Source organism: Leguminivora glycinivorella, chromosome 2 (assembly GCF_023078275.1).
Source record: "Leguminivora glycinivorella isolate SPB_JAAS2020 chromosome 2, LegGlyc_1.1, whole genome shotgun sequence".
NCBI lineage: Eukaryota > Metazoa > Arthropoda > Insecta > Lepidoptera > Tortricidae > Leguminivora > Leguminivora glycinivorella.
Genome location: NC_062972.1, coordinates 15,055,902 through 15,072,993, shown reverse-complemented (window position 1 = coordinate 15,072,993; position 17,092 = coordinate 15,055,902). Strand labels below are relative to the sequence as shown.

At 37.3% G+C, this 17,092-nt stretch overlaps 2 protein-coding genes across 2 annotated transcripts in view; one reads left to right on the top strand and one right to left on the bottom strand.

Annotated features, from left to right (window-relative positions):
* LOC125238021 (suppressor of lurcher protein 1-like) overlaps positions 1–17,092 on the bottom strand; it is a 421,475-nt gene that overhangs the window by 9,858 nt on the left and 394,525 nt on the right. Inside the window, exons 11-13 of the mRNA XM_048145304.1 lie at positions 2,896–3,082; positions 2,276–2,466; positions 1,531–1,738 (exon numbers count right to left, since the gene is read on the bottom strand). Of these exons, the coding sequence (XP_048001261.1) occupies positions 1,531–1,738; positions 2,276–2,466; positions 2,896–3,082 (586 nt within the window). The remainder of the gene's footprint in view (positions 1–1,530; positions 1,739–2,275; positions 2,467–2,895; positions 3,083–17,092) is intronic.
* On the top strand, positions 4,942–13,137 carry LOC125238015 (DNA ligase 3). The gene is made up of 4 exons (XM_048145298.1): positions 4,942–6,632; positions 7,048–7,201; positions 7,993–8,256; positions 12,252–13,137. The coding sequence occupies exons 1-4, from the start codon at positions 5,040–5,042 to the stop codon at positions 12,953–12,955; spliced, it is 2,715 nt and encodes a 904-aa protein (XP_048001255.1). The 5' UTR covers positions 4,942–5,039; the 3' UTR covers positions 12,956–13,137.

The following is a 17,092-nucleotide window of genomic DNA, read 5'->3' as shown; positions in this document are numbered from 1 at the left end:
CACATTATTTCACACAAATCATAATCACGGACACAAAGTATAAAATCAACAAACAAAGTTCTAGTGCGCCATTTAATTACAATATGTATATATTGGGAAATGGAAATTTTGCCTAACAATACCTTTGACTAAATAATATTTGGTAAAATGAAATTTGACCAAGTAAATATTTTGGAAAACAAATACTTGCCAAAAAAAGTTTTGCTAAATGTCAATTTGCGATAAGTTGTTTTGCCAAACGTTTATTTGGGAAATGATAATTTGGGAATAATAGTTTGGGATGTGAAACTTTGGGAAACGTTTTTTGGCGAATCGTCAGTAAACCACTTATAAATTCAACAAATACCTACTTTCAGTCATCTTAGTTATCTAGTGGACCACCTACCATTTCGAATATGCAGTTTGAGTGCAAACATGAAAATAAAACTGTCTATGGTCATAGATAAATAAAGTGTAAATGTAGTCTCTTTTCTCTGCTATGGTATGGTTCTTTGAAGCCTGGCCACTAAGACGAATCGAGCCGAGTTGAATCGAGTTCTCATACATTTGAATGCGATTCGACTGGATTCGACGCGTCACCAATGATCGCAGCAGAAATCGAACGAGTCTCGACTCTGCGAATGCCAGGCTTTATCTGACATTCTAAGGTTGGCAACAATGTACCTATTTCTTACAATATTTTAATTTTCTACGATGAAGTGATTGGTTTGTTAAGTTGGTAGCAATGTATTTACTGAACTGTAAGGTTTAGGCGTATAATGTCCCACTCGCAAAACGTCCCTCCGCTATAATAACGTCCCATACGCAAAACGTCTTCTCTGCTAATTGTCCCTTATGCAAAAAACCCCATTCGCATTACGTCCCGTTATCAAAATGACCTATACCCTTCGCGAAATGTCCCTTCTGAAAATACCCCTATCGCTGAAAGTCACGGCTGCCTAATGCCCCTTTCGCAAAACGTCCCGTTTGCAAATAGCCAGGTTCTTATGGATTAAAGAGGTAATAATACAGATTGTTATCAATACTGGCCACTTGAATATAGTCCGGTTTCCTCACGATGTTTTCCTTCACCGAAAAGCAACTAGTAAATATCAAATGATATTTCGTACACAGTTCCAAAAAACTCATTGGTACGAGCCATTTTTTACGGGACATTTTGCGAAAGGGACGTGTTGCGATCGGGTTATTTCGTGAAAGGGACTTTCTGCGAAAGGGACGTAATTTATATAAAGGGACATTTTGAGAACGGGATATTTTGCAGAAGGGCCGTTTTGGCAATGGGACATTTTATAAAAGGGACCTTTTGCGAAAGGGACCAAGAGACGTTTTGCGAGTGGGACATTATACGCCTAAACCAACTGTAACAGCTATATCGTGCTACTGCTACTAAATGTTTTCAGGGTATAGACTAGGTAGACTTGTCCTGACATCTTTTATGTAGGGTTTTAAAGTTCTATGCACGACCTTGTAAGTCACGAATAACAGTACGGGAGTAGAAAAATAATTTACTTATACAATTTCAATACTTACGGGAGCACTCCCTCAACATCAAAGTTCGTGAAATGTAGATGCACCTTTTCTGTGTCTCCGCCATGGAAAAAGTAAGTACACTCTGTGTCTCGAGGATACGGGCCTGGCGAATTGGGCGAGGCAAACGTGCCATTGCGTGACTCGCTGCTGTTGTATACGAAGGCGCAGGGGAATTCCTGCAACTGTCTTCCTGTACTTATACCGAAATCTGAAATCAATGGTAAAGATGCTGTTGAAATATCAATGTAGTTATAATTCATATCAATGTAGTTAGTTATACTGCTGCCATGACCCTGAATCATTTATTTTGATTTAAAAGCATATCAGGCTCATCGGGAGAGAGTACTAGAGAGCCATAATCGTGCACATATGATACGGTTGTTTGGTGGACACATGTGGAACATTTTTACCAATTGGGACCTTCCAAATACTCAGACTCCTCTAATATTTTTTAGACGTTTCTTCTCTAACATTGCCTAATTACAGTAATTACATAAAGTCATGGTAAATCCAGAACGGCATGCATGGAGATGCGTTTGGCCTCCTTCAGTGATTTTGCTTTGACTATAAGCCTGTACAATGTACACCAAAATTTTTATTTAAAATCAAAATGGTTAATATACGACATAATTATACGTGTATATTCTATATTATTAGGTACATGTATACCTAAGTTTTTTCTTAGCTTGGAGTAATCAACTTACAAACGCAAGCATGAATATTAAGTAGTAGCATAATAACTTACTTTCTACAAATGAATAGGAAATCTTAAATCCTCTTGAATATCTAGAAGAGTGAGTCCCCCTGAACTCCAACATAAGTTTTGGTCCATTAGACATAATAGGCGTGGGCAGATCTGTCCCACAAAATGTCTCCACTTTCTCCAGGCGCCCATCAACGTAGACGAAGGCTTGTAAGGAATCCATGTTCGTACAGCTGGAATTAGAAATAAAGGGATCGTTAACAAATTTAAAAAAAATTTGACAGACCTTTTTTTTAATCGTTTGTACAATGAATATTTTCTTTTTTCGTCAAATAAAAGGAAATCGACACCTTCGAAGGCTCATTGCGAACATTCACAAAATAATGTAATATTGCCTTTCTGTACAAAATTAATATTTATTATTCTCATTTTAGAACTGCGTCAACTGTTTTGTTTAAAATAACGTTCAATATCCGCTATGTTCCGCTGTTGGCAGACCTTAATAAATAAAATAAATAAATATCAATTGACATGAGGTAAGTACTGCTGTTATTTGTTTTTCATGGAAGAGCGAAATTGTGATTACATTTATACAGGAAACCAAATTCACAGCGGACTTTTAATATTTTATACAATTAGGGGAATTGTTAATTTATACTTACTCTAAAGAACCGTCAGCAGACTTATGCAAATAAAAATCTTGAAATATTAATCTAACGCGCTCCTTTCCACGTCCAAAAAACTCATAATGGCAATGAGTATTTGGAGGGTATGGAGACGGGTAGTGAGGAGAAGTGAAGGTGCCATGCTTCGTGACATCGCTGCTGAACTCTTGATGGCAGGATGAAGCTGAAACAAAACAAACCTATCGTCAAGCAATATATAAAAAAGTGGAATATATAATATTTCATTTGCTGACTTTAGACGACTTAAATATCATAAAAATTTGGTAGGTACCTAAGTCTACAAGAAAAGAACTGGATTTTTTTAAGTATTAGGTATGAACTGCAGTATTTTATTAAAAAATACTGTACATAACTTGATATTATAAAAATGATTTCTTAGTTAGAGATAAAATGGTTTTCTTTAATAAAGATGTAGCTTGTTTGACCTCTGATTATTAACAGTGTGCAGCCTCTGATTACAGCAATCGTACAAGGGCAAGTTCAGCAAGTTGGGTATAATGGATATGTTTCACTAAAAGTACCTATACACAAATATTTTGTCATAAGTTGTCTATAATAGGTATGTTAACCTCCTGAGTCCCCACGTACTTGTACAAGTACAAATTAAGTATAGCAGTTAAGGCCTGACATTTCAACGACATACATGAAGTAAAGGCCTAATGTACTTACCAAAGTACAAAATTTTGTTTCCCCATTTACCGGGTAGTTTTTTTACAACGGCAACACTGACACGGACATTCTGTTTCTCTACTCTATGGTCGATTCGCCATGTTGCCCAGGTAACTGTCAACTGTCAGTGTTAGTGTCACTTTTTCGCAAGATGGCCACACGGTCGGGTCGCCGGGCGGCACGAGGTAAGTTAATCTGTTTATATTAAAGTAATCTCTTGTTATTTCTTTTGTTTTTTATATTAATTAGTATATACAAATTGTGAATATTGTAGATTAAACAAAATTTTAACGAAAACTGTATGCTTAAGTTGGTTTATGATCAGTCAAAATATTTTGTACTTGACGTCGTACGTTAGGCGTTTGCTACATAAATAACTGTTTAGAATTTATTCTTGTGGTTGTACGTTAGGTCTATAATACGAATGTTTTTTTTTTCAGCCTTCAATGAACAACAGATATTGCAACTTAGATAATTCAAATGGTAATATATAAGTATGTTCGTGATTTTGATACATTGTTACTGTTTTTAATTGTGTAATTTTGGTACATTGTTACTGTTTTATTAAGAGTTGATAGAAGACTTTTATAATTGTTTCAAGAGAAGAAGACTGTTTATGTTGTAATTCAATAATGTTTTTTACTTAAATGTTGTTTAGAGGAAAAATGTGATTTATTTTTGATACTAATATACAATTTTCAAACTTTTATGTTGTTTTCATTATACTTTGTATAGGCCTAATGTACTCACAGGAGGACAAAATATTTTCAATAATTTTCTCGTTAGACTGTTGCTATACACAATAAACATACCATAAAAAATATAAAAAAATATATATCACTTTAAAAAATGCCTAAAATCAACAATTGTTTGTCTCGGTCTTAAGCACTATTCTTAGTTTGTACTTGGTACAGTACATTCGGCAGTTATGACTACCAACGTTGGAAAAACACAGGACTCAGGAGGTTAAATAGATTAATATTAATACCTACTAGTATGTTAAATAGATTAATATTAATACCTACTAGTATGTGCTTGAATTACATAATTCAGTAACGCTATTGATTAATCAATCAATAGATTTATTGATTGATTCCTATTAAGTAAATCGATATCTTATAAACACGAAAACTGCACATCCCTAAATTACACACCAAAAACCAAATACACTGACTGGGCACGTGTAACTACAACGCATGCGCTATATTTGCGCGAATTGGAACGTAGGACGCTTGTGTCAATGTCAGGTTTGGTTGTCATTGTCACATGGTTGTCAGCTTGTCATGATCATGTCATCTTCGGGCCCAAGCGAGTTCGGACCAGTCAGTGTAGTTATTTATTTATGCCTTTATGGGACATTGTTGTTTACTATTAATACAATACAATCGTATTAATAAATTATCGGCACGTATAAAGCAAAGTTTATAAAATACATTTTAAATATACAAATCATGGCTGACTTTACGCCATTCTACGTAGATCGTGCAAAAGGCGGCCGAGCATCGTGTAAGGGTTGTAAAGGAAACTGTCCCAGTGGAGAAATTCGCATGGCGAAAATAGTCGCTAGCCCTTATGGAGAAAATCAACAAATGAAATCATGGCATCACGTCGACTGTCTAATGAATGCCTTGATAAAACAGCGGCCTACCACAAAACGAATAGATTCTATCGATGATATAGGCAATTGGGCTGCTATGAGCAAGGAAGATCAAGAATACATCCTTAAAAAAATTAACGAAATGGAGAAAGTGTATGCTGAGAAAAATAGCGGTAAATACACAGCAAAGGTTTTAAAAAATGAGTCAATGCCAAAACAAGATGTCGCAAGTACAAGTACTTCTAAAGACTTGGAAAAACAGTCAGACATTAAGAAAGAAGATGATAACTTTTCTCAGTTCGCTCAGATGTGCAAAAAAATAGCTAGGGTTGACGCATATACTGAAAAAACTGCAGTTGTAAATAATTATTTTAGAAAAGGTTCAGACGGGAACACATTTAAAGGTGATCTCGCTTTGTGGTGTAAACTGTTATTGCCGCAAGTCACTAAGCGGGTTTACAATTTAAAGAGCAAACAACTTGTTAAATTATTTTCTAGAATATTCCATACTGATCAGGATGATATGTTAACACATTTGGAAAATGGAGATGTGGCCGATACTATTACTCACTTCTTTACAAAGTCTAAAAAATTCCAACCAAGCACTGAAAGTACTTTGTCTATGCAAGATGTGGAAGAATTTCTTGAAGGGCTTTCAAAATTAACCAAAGAAGATGAACAGATATATCACTTCAAGAAAATTGTAAAGAAATGTACTTCAGATGACCTTAAAATGATTATACGCCTAATCAAAGGAGATTTGCGTATTAATGCTGGGCCGAAACATATTTTGGAGGGTGTCCATCCAGATGCTTATAATGTATTCCAAACCTCAAGAGACCTTGGCATGGTAATAGACAGAATTCTTTCAGAAAGCAGTGGAATCAAACATAAAGATGTCATACAAAAGGGAGTCAGTGCTAAGCTCACTCTGATGACTCCAGTATTACCTATGCTTGCTGAAGCATGTAAATCAATTGAAATGGCTATGAAAAAATGCCCAAATGGAATGTTCTCTGAAATTAAATATGACGGAGAGAGAGTGCAAGTACATAAAAAAGACAATGAATTTAAATATTTTTCTAGAGCTTTGAAGCCAGTGATGCCGCACAAAGTCAGTCATTTTAAAGATTACCTTCCTCAAGCATTTCCAAAAGGAGTAGATTTGATATTAGATGCAGAAGTTTTAATGGTAGATGTGAACACTGGCAAACCGCTACCATTTGGTACATTGGGAATACATAAACAATCAGAGTTCAAAGATGCTCAAGTGTGTTTGTTTGTATTTGATTGCCTGTACTACAATGGAAAAGTTCTGATTGATCTGCCGATAAGAAAACGAAGACAGATATTACATGAAAATATGGTTGAAGTGACCAACCATGTCATGTTTTCAGAGCAGCAATTAATAGAAAAACCAGCTGACTTAGCCAAGATGATTGCTGAGGTTTGTATATGACATATTTTATTATATGTACTAAAATTTTGAAGTGCCTTGCAGTGGCGGAGCGTCAATACAACTCGATTCCCAACGGGTTCCCTAAAATTCTCTAGTATCTGTAGAAGTCCATACAAAACAGATTCCAAAAACTCCTCCAGCTTTACCAACGAAAATTTTCACGCCCCGCCACTGGTGCCTTGTAAAATAGGAGTATAATTTCCTGTTTAACTTGTTATTAATTGTGCATTAAACTGAAGCTCTTATTATATGCAAAAACCATGCATTTCACATGAGTATTAGACTTTATTGAAATCCCTGTACTTTAAACATTTTTACACTGCAATTTTAACTAATAAAATAATAAACATCAATGAATGAATTCACTTGTTTGTATAAATATTGTTATAAATAAAAATTTCAGGTGTTACAACTTGGATTGGAGGGGCTAGTACTGAAAGATCTGGAATCTACTTATGAACCTGGAAAGAGGCACTGGCTTAAAGTTAAGAAGGACTACTTATTTGGTGGAGCCATGGCTGATACTGCCGATCTGGTTGTACTAGGAGCTTGGTTCGGTAGGTATGACTTTTAGAGGCTTGTTATAATAAACAAAATAGAGTATCCATTTATGTCTTTTTAGATTCTGTATGCACACATGCTAGACATCGTAGTGTCGTCCCGCTTTCTCACACTTGATTTGCAAGTGATGACACTACATTGTTGCTATTTTTAATTTCTACTCTTTTTGGTCAGACTGTGGCATGTTTTATTTTTTACTGGAAACTTGTGGTTAACTATGATTAAATTTTTTTTTTTTTTTTTAATTTCAAAATCATTTATTCGTGAACACAAACAAGACAAAGAACACATCCAACCTTAAAATAAAACAGTACTTAACACTACTCCCATGCGAAAATTCATCCGCAACGCAGGCTTCGTCATGTGGCCACAAATCCAAATCAACAACATGCTTCGTCAAACAAACCAATGATGATATCCGCAACAGGCTTCGTCACACATAAAATAATAACTTTAAGCTAAATGAAACCGTCCCGAATCGTACCCGGTTCAAATGTCCCCATCACACCGGCAGCGTTACCACGCTGAATAGCCAATGAGATCTGTTGGACCAGGTACGATCCGGACCGAGGGTCACATCCCTTGTCCCTTAGCCGCCGGCCCAAATCCCTTATGAACTCCTTCGCCTCCAGAGCCCAAGGTCCCGCAGTTTCGACTGCGACTGGCACAAAGTCGTACATCGGTTACAGTCGTACGGCGGTTAACAAAATTAAATGTAAGTCTGTTTTTCTGTCCTGATTTTTTTCATTTATTATAGCATGAAATTAATAAAATGAAATTGTTTTAGGAACTGGCAAGAAAGGTGGCATGATGTCAGTATTCCTTATGGGCTGCTTGGACACCCGTCGCAACAAATGGGTGACTGTCACTAAAGTCCACACCGGCCATGACGACAGCACGCTAGAGAGGCTTCAGAAGGAACTTGGACCGCTCATGTTGAAGATTTCTCAGGACAGTAACAAAATACCGAGCTGGTTGGATTGCAATAAGGGACTAGTACCAGATTTTGTAGCTAAAGATCCAAAGGAGCAGCCTGTTTGGGAAATTACTGGTATGTCATAACTAAATAATTCATTGAGAATATTAATAATAATCGACGACCGGTCTGGCGCAGTCGGTAGTGACCCTGCCTGCTGCGCCGCGGTCCCGGGTTCGAATCCCGGTAAGGGCATTTATTTATGCGATGAGCACAGATATTTGTTCCTGAGTCATGGATGTTTTCTATGTATACAGGGTTATTTTTTAGTCACCTTACAAAAAAAAACCCTGAATTCAGTATCGTTAATAGAACCCATTTCAATAAAAAAACATTATTTTTAAGATTTATTATTTTTTTATTTTGATTCCTCATAATTTTTACAAATTACGGACACCCTACACACAGCTGATTTTGGGTTCATTTGAGTTCAGCGGCGGCCGGCGCATGATTGGGTATGACGGGGGTGTGCGCGCGGCGGGGGCGGGGGAGCGCGCGCGCCGCTCGCCGCTTTACAAAAGAAACACCGCCCCTCAGTCTCACGCCGCGCTCTCTTACGGACAGTCGTTTTATGTTTTCCTCGCACGCCAGTGAGCTAACGCGAAACGATGTACTCAAACCGCGAGTTTTATGAAATGGTGAGAGTGTACGCCAGGGCTAATAACAATCTGCGAGCGGCTCGTAGGTTGTACGAGGCAGAGATTCTGCCTGTGTTAAGAAATACCGGTTTGCCTAATGCTCGTCTCCCATGTCTGCAAACAATTTTGTCGGCGAGTCAGAATCTACTGGACCATGGACAGTTTGCAGTGCCTGCGCATGCTCAAGGTCGTGGAGCACCACGTTTAGCTGTGGAAATTGAATTATTTTAGCATTTAATGAAGTGAAAAACGAACATCTTGTTTTAAGGAACATTAGTGGAAATGTCCTAAAACGCGCTAGACTGTGCTTGCAGCAAAATGGACTGCATTTTGAACAATTATTAAAATACAATTAGTGTTGAGTTAAGTGAGGAGAAATGGACTCCATTTGTAAGTACCTAAATCAAACGTCCAATTTTTAAATACGCCTAAGCACATGTCGTTTTTCACTTTATCGACTTCTTCTGTGAATTAATTTGTCTTAAAATGTTAAATGTTTTTTATTGACTATCGACATGGGCTTTGACGGTCCTAAGCCCGTGAAAGTATGAAGGAAAATTTGGAATCGCTGTAAAACCGGCGCGGCTAAGAACAAAAGCTGCCATCTTTGAACCCTGCCGACGCCGCTCAGCTCCCCGCCCACCCGCCTCTCCCCACCCCTGCGCAAGCGCTGCCACTGGCCGCGCGCGAATGCCCCGCTCACTCCTCGCCTCCGCCGCTGCCGTCAGTAACTAGGGTGACCAAGTTTTCTACTGTTTTTGTGGAATAATTTGGGTGCAATTTTCTTTTTTTTTATTTGAGATGGGATAAAAATAAAACAAAACGTATATTTCATTTACCTTAGCGATCATTTATACGAAGTTTGTTAACTGACTAAAAAGTAACCCTGTATAAATACTTATACTAAAAAGTAACCCTGTATAAATACTTATACAGGGTTACTTTTTAGTCAGTTAACAAACTTCGTATAAATGATCGCTAAGGTAAATGAAATATACGTTTTGTTTTATTTTTATCCCATCTCAAATAAAAAAAAAGAAAATTGCACCCAAATTATTCCACAAAAACAGTAGAAAACTTGGTCACCCTAGTTACTGACGGCAGCGGCGGAGGCGAGGAGTGAGCGGGGCACTCGCGCGCGGCCAGTGGCAGCGCTTGCGCAGGGGGTGGGGAGAGGCGGGTGGGCGGGGAGCTGAGCGGCGTCGGCAGGGTTCAAAGATGGCAGCTTTTGTTCTTAGCCGCGCCGGTTTTACAGCGATTCCAAATTTCCTTCATACTTTCACGGGCTTAGGACCGTCAAAGCCACAGATTTCGGGAGATAGGTCATGCCGGGCGATTTGTATAGAATACGCCTGTCGCAAGGTCTGCGCAACCCACACAAAGCACCAGTAATTGTAAAGATAATGCACGCACACACCTAATCCACACACACTTGTAGCTGGACGCTCCTATTGCGCAATACACGCGCATCATTTCAATGTATGTGTACACGCGAACGATAAGCGAGCGCGATCGCGCACGCACACAACGATAAATAGCGGGAACGCCTCGCCTCGTTTCCGAGAAAAACGTCTCACTGAGTGAATCGTTTTGTACACCGTTCATTGCGGCGCAAAACACTACACTGTTTACAATATGTTCCTTGTGTAGCCGCAATGTATAATGAACGTTTTAAAGCACAAGCAAACGTAAGGTTACATGGTACAACTCGGAGTATTACGTTGAATTCGTGTTTTATGTGAAATAAAAGGAAATAAATAGTATTTACCTATGAAATGTTATCCTATCGGCTTGGAAATTATTCAGGTCACTGCGATGTTTGCAAGTTATTATTGCACACTTCGGCATTTTTGATAAAACTCGTTTTTCGTCGGTGAACAGCGCGCGTGTACACTCGATGACAGCGGACGGCGAACTGGCGGCGGTGTAGGCCCAATGGGCCTACATCTGCGACCAGGCCGCGCGCGGCTTGTCCTCTCTATAGAATTTTTTCCTCTGAGGTCAAAGCCCATGTCGATAGTCAATAAAAAACATTTAACATTTTAAGACAAATTAATTCACAGAAGAAGTCGATAAAGTGAAAAACGACATGTGCTTAGGCGTATTTAAAAATTGGACGTTTGATTTAGGTACTTACAAATGGAGTCCATTTCTCCTCACTTAACTCACTTACACTAATTGTATTTTAATAATTGTTCAAAATGCAGTCCATTTTGCTGCAAGCACAGTCTAGCGCGTTTTAGGACATTTCCACTAATGTTCCTTAAAACAAGATGTTCGTTTTTCACTTCATTAAATGCTAAAATAATTCAATTTCCACAGCTAAACGTGGTGCTCCACGACCTTGAGCATGCGCAGGCACTGCAAACTGTCCATGGTCCAGTAGATTCTGACTCGCCGACAAAATTGTTTGCAGACATGGGAGACGAGCATTAGGCAAACCGGTATTTCTTAACACAGGCAGAATCTCTGCCTCGTACAACCTACGAGCCGCTCGCAGATTGTTATTAGCCCTGGCGTACACTCTCACCATTTCATAAAACTCGCGGTTTGAGTACATCGTTTCGCGTTAGCTCACTGGCGTGCGAGGAAAACATAAAACGACTGTCCGTAAGAGAGCGCGGCGTGAGACTGAGGGGCGGTGTTTCTTTTGTAAAGCGGCGAGCGGCGCGCGCGCTCCCCCGCCCCCGCCGCGCGCACACCCCCGTCATACCCAATCATGCGCCGGCCGCCGCTGAACTCAAATGAACCCAGAATCAGCTGTGTGTAGGGTGTCCGTAATTTGTAAAAATTATGAGGAATCAAAATAAAAAAATAATAAATCTTAAAAATAATGTTTTTTTATTGAAATGGGTTCTATTAACGATACTGAATTCAGGGTTTTTTTTTGTAAGGTGACTAAAAAATAACCCTGTATATTATATATATCGTTGTCTGAGTACCCACAACACAAGCCTTCTTGAGCTTACCGTGGGCCTCAGCCAATCTGTGTAAGAATGTCCTATAATATTTATTATTATTAATCAAAGGATTTTGAATGGATGGGCAGTATGGCGAAAATTTGTGTTACGTTACTCTCACATTGATTACGTGTTTTTATTTACTACGTCTGTGGCAAACTAGCATACGGCGACCCCTTTGTAATTAAGCATTCTCCGTAGCCTATGAACGCCTGTAATTGTCAAATCCGTTGCCGAACCTAATACCTACTCCGCACCTTCGTTGAGATCTGGTAACCTTACACAGCGGCTGGACGGACAAATATCATTTTTTATGTAGAAAGTAATTACTATACTTAATTATTGTTTTGACAATAAGTAGTCTTATAAGTCGAAATTTGTGTCGCAACAAAGCAAAACCTAAATTTTCGTCGTGGACGAAAACTAGAGCTGGACGGAAACATACAGATTCATTCATATTTTCCTTTTACAGGTACCGAGTTTACAAAAGCAAACATTCACACCGCCGACGGAATATCCGTAAGGTTCCCAAGGGTCACGAAAATAAGGAACGATAAGGATTGGAAAACTGCAACTAACTTAGACGAGCTGAAGAATTTATACAAAACGTCAAAAGAGAAAACAGATGTCTCACTATTAAACAAACTAGCTGCTACTGCTAACGATTCTTATGAACCACCAAAGAAAAAAATCAAACAGAGTCCAACGTCAAAACTCCCTAAAATAGACTCGTTTTTAAAGAAGGATAAAGTAAAGAAAAAAGAGGATTTAAACATGTCTAGTTCATCAGATACTATAAGTGATATAAGTAACACGAGTGATAGAGATAGTAAAGCAATCAAGTACCAAACGCAACCAAAGAATCCGTTGCCAGATGTTTTTAAAAATAAACGTTTAGGATTTTACCCAGATTTTATTAGCATATCTGAGAAGAAGAGAACTCATTTTGAAAGGCATTGGATTGCATATGGTGGCACTGTAGTTAAATCAATGCGTGCAGTGGATGTGGATTACGTAGTGCACAACGAAGATTCCATAGAATTCAAAAAAATGGAAAAACTTATTAAAAAACTTGCATCTGGCGCAAGGCACGTAACCAAGAATTGGTTAATTAAATGTATCAACGAGGTTGCATTGTGTGATACAGCAAAATATGCTGTTGTTGTAGAGCCTTAATCATGCTTATACATGTACTTTGGGAGTACCTACAAACGGATTATTTTAATACTTATCTAATTTATTGACAGGTAACCACAACTTTGTTGTCTGCTTTTATAAACTGACCTTAAATTTTAAGGACAATGAAATCATTTCGATCTTTTTACATTTTATGAAATAATAAATAGTGTTTATTGCTCTTCTAACATTTTCTTTATATTTAATACGTGCCTATTTCTACTCTACCGACTAGGTAGACTACATCTAAAATTTCTCCAAGCTCCGTGTTGGTTTAACATTGAATAAACATTGATATTTTATAGAGCGCTCTTGCCGCCGGCCAAGGCAATTTCGTGAGAAAGGCCTTATAAAATGAATTGTAAGTTTGTAGAAGTACTAGCTTCTGCCCGCGAATTTGTCTACATAGAATGTGTAAATGTTTTACCTAAACATTTTTAAAATTTGGATCCCCCAATTAGCATAAGTCGTTAACAAAAATTAACTCGCTGTCATTGTCAGTTTTGTGACGACAATTAAGCATAAAATATGTCTAAAAATTTAAGTAGATTATCGCTTAAAGTTTATATAATATAACTAACACAAAAACAATATTTTTATTGAAATTTCATGCTTAATTATCGTCACAAAACTGACAGTGAGTTAATTTTTGTTAACAACTTACGCTAATTGGGGTGTCCCAAATTTTGAAAATGCCCACCAACTTTGAAGCGGGGCGACGATACAATCGGCAACTTGTTTCCTCGTTTATTTTTATGTAGGTAAGTAAGTAGGTTATTAATTTCCCGCCGTGTATAATCCAAACTAATTTCGTTTTCGTTCGTATTTTTACGGAAACGTATGCCGCCGTGATATAAATATATGTAGTGCGAAAAGATTTTCGTTCGTATTTTTACGGAAACGAACAACCTACTTAAATATTGTGGAACCATCTAACATTTAAATACTATTTCGTCAGTGAAAAAAACACGTACCTACTTGAATGGTACGTAGTAGAAAGTGCGTTTTTGTTTTAAATAATATCTACATAAGTATAATATATAAATTACGTGATGTTCCCCGTGAAATCTCATTTTGCTCCCTCGTTACACAATACGCTTATGAGACTAATATATGAATAATATTTTTTTGTGTATTCAATATTGACTTTGTGGTATTGTTATATTAATACTTACAGTTACCTAATAGTACATTAGATAACAACAACTTACTTTGTACGAAGTTGATTGATTAACATTAATTTTGTTCAACCCTGAACGTCATGCTATTTTTTGAATGAGCTCTAAAGTCTTAGTACAATAGATAGTAAGTACAAAAGATTTTCGTGTATTTTTACAGAAACGAACTAACTTTCAGCAGTGACAAATCAGTACAGACAGTGTCAACGCTTTCCGTAAAAACGTTTCCGTAAAAATACGAAGGAAAAGCTTTTGTGATGACAGCTTAATACATTTCATGATTGTTTTGCACCTTTATCAAAATAATTCATCCCAACTTAAAACTTAATGTTGCAATAGTTCCTATTGAAAGTTCTGAATCGCTCACTGGAAAATATTTTATTTATAATTCATGACGATGACTATTTTATGATTCATGCCACAGTTTTGAATATTTAAATAGGCAGTATATTATTATTCATTCGCAGCAGCTTCTTCAAAAAATGCTAGGGCGTCTGTAGGCGCAATGCGTTCTGTTTGGCAGCAACATTAGAAGTTTGCCTACACGGGCCTATTCTGCATTGCGGGCACGTACTTTCAGGAACCCACTAGTGTTGGTAAAACTCGAGTTTTAAAAGTTCTCATTTATAAGACTCGATGTTTAGATATATATTCCATTGACCGCAAAAAGCAATGGTGTGTTAAAAGCAATGGTCGGTGTATGATATTTTTAAGTAATTGTGTGTCGTTATAATACTTTTTTGTAAATTGTATTTTTTTTTGTCAATGTTAGTTTATTCGGTGTATTGGTGTTATGCTGTAATGCCGTGTAAACTTATTAAATAAATAAAATACGTGGTGTAGCTAGGGAGGTAGGTAAGTACCTACCTGTTCGTATGTTTTCATGTCATTTCTCTGTTTGTACGTCTAAAGTGTAAATGGCTATTCTAAGTATTATTTTTGTGTTGCTTCAAAAGAGAAAACTAATGTTATTTTTAACCGTCGCGCCGGTCAATGCGTCGCCTCAAATCTCTCAAGGAAGGTGGTTCTCAATTCTTCTGTATGTTTTTAGGATTCCGTAGTCAACTAGGAACCCTTATAGTTTCGCCATGTCTGTCTGTCTGTCCGTCCGTCCGTCCGTCCGTCCGTCCGCGGATAATCTCAGTGACCGTTAGCACTAGAAAGCTGAAATTTGGTACCAATATGTATATCAATCACGCCGACAAAGTGCAAAAATAAAAAGTGGAAAAAAATGTTTTATTAGGGTACCCCTACACGTAAAGTGGGAAGTGATTTTTTTTTCATTGCAATCCTAACGTGTGATATATTGTTGGATAGGTATTTAAAAATGAATAAGGGTTTACTAAGATCTTTTTTTGATAATATTCATATTTTCAAAAATAATCGCTCCTAAAGGAAAAAAAAGTGTGTCCCCCCCCTCTAACTTTTGAACCATATGTTTAAAAAATATGAAAAAAATTACAAAAGTAGAATTTTATAAAGACTTTCTAGGAAAATTATTTTGAACTTGATAGGTTCAGTAGTTTTTGAGAAAAATACGGAAAACTACGGAACCCTACACTGAGCGTGGTCCCGACTACACGACTACGGAACCCGACACGCTCTTGGCCGGTTTTTTTTAATGTTTGTTCCACGATATCTCCGTCGTTACTGGACCGATTTTGAATTTTTTTTTATTGAATGTATATGCATGCATACATTGCATACAGATTGGTCCTATTTTTCTCAGAACCCAGTTCTGATGATGGGATCCTGCAGAAATCGAGGGAACTCCTCAAATCTGAAAGGCATACATATGGTGAATTTTGTGTTTTTAAAGGAACCGTAAATGCATGACGTACGGAACAGTGACATTTGGTGCAGTGGAACTGCTGATGATGGTCAAAACGGAACTCCTCAAATCTGAATGGCACACTTATAGTGACTTTGGTATTTTTATAAGAACAGCATGCACTTACGTTCAGAACAGTACCATTTGGTGCAGTGGAACTGCTGATGAAGATCAGAACAGAACTCCTTAAATCTGAACGGCACACTTATAGTGACTTTGGTATTTTTATAAGAACAGCATGCATTTAAGTTCAGAACAGTGACATTTATTTGTTATGAGATTTGTTATGTTTGTTTTGTCAAGCTTCTATTTCTTATACATAATCGGATTCATTAGGAATTGAGAAAACTCCTCAAACCTTAATGGTATACGTATATTCATTTGTGTTGCCATCAAATAATTGAAGCATTAAAAGTTGTTTTAAAAAATACCTACATTCTACATATTTCTACATAATCCAACATTCGCAAGTAGCTTTCACCAGAACCCAAAAGCGGCGGTTTTTTTTCTTAAAAATTATTGGGGTAGGTATTAATTTCATCACATTTGTTCCGCAACGAGAATAAGTATTTTTGGTGTTTCATACCTAATAAAAAGCCTTTATGCACTACATTGAGTACATAAGCATATGGACCCTTTTGCTTTGGAAAAGTATTTTACGAGTAGTAGATTGATAGGTCGGTGAGAGCACGTCAAAATAATAAACAATAGCCCTTGCTTATTTATTTCACGTTTTTATAGGCATAAATATATTTCAAGAAAACATGTCTACATGTTTTCTTGAAATACCTACAGGTACTTATGACGAAAACAAAATATGACGGGAATCGAGTTTTAACGACATCACTTGATTAGTGTCTGGTGTTATGTCACACAATTCAGAAATATTATCTAGGTACATTAGTTACATAACAAATAACAAGGTTCCTTTTCCGGAAGTAAAAACGGCAGATATTATATGCAATAAATTGTACCTACTGGGCTAAAATTCACGATCGCGAGATAAATCTTTTCCAACTCTAGAACCAAACCATACACAAACACAAGAGTATCTAAAAACCCCAGGGGCCACGCTGATTCCGTTGCAAACTTCTAACCAACTCAGCAGTCCACTCCGTAGTTATTATG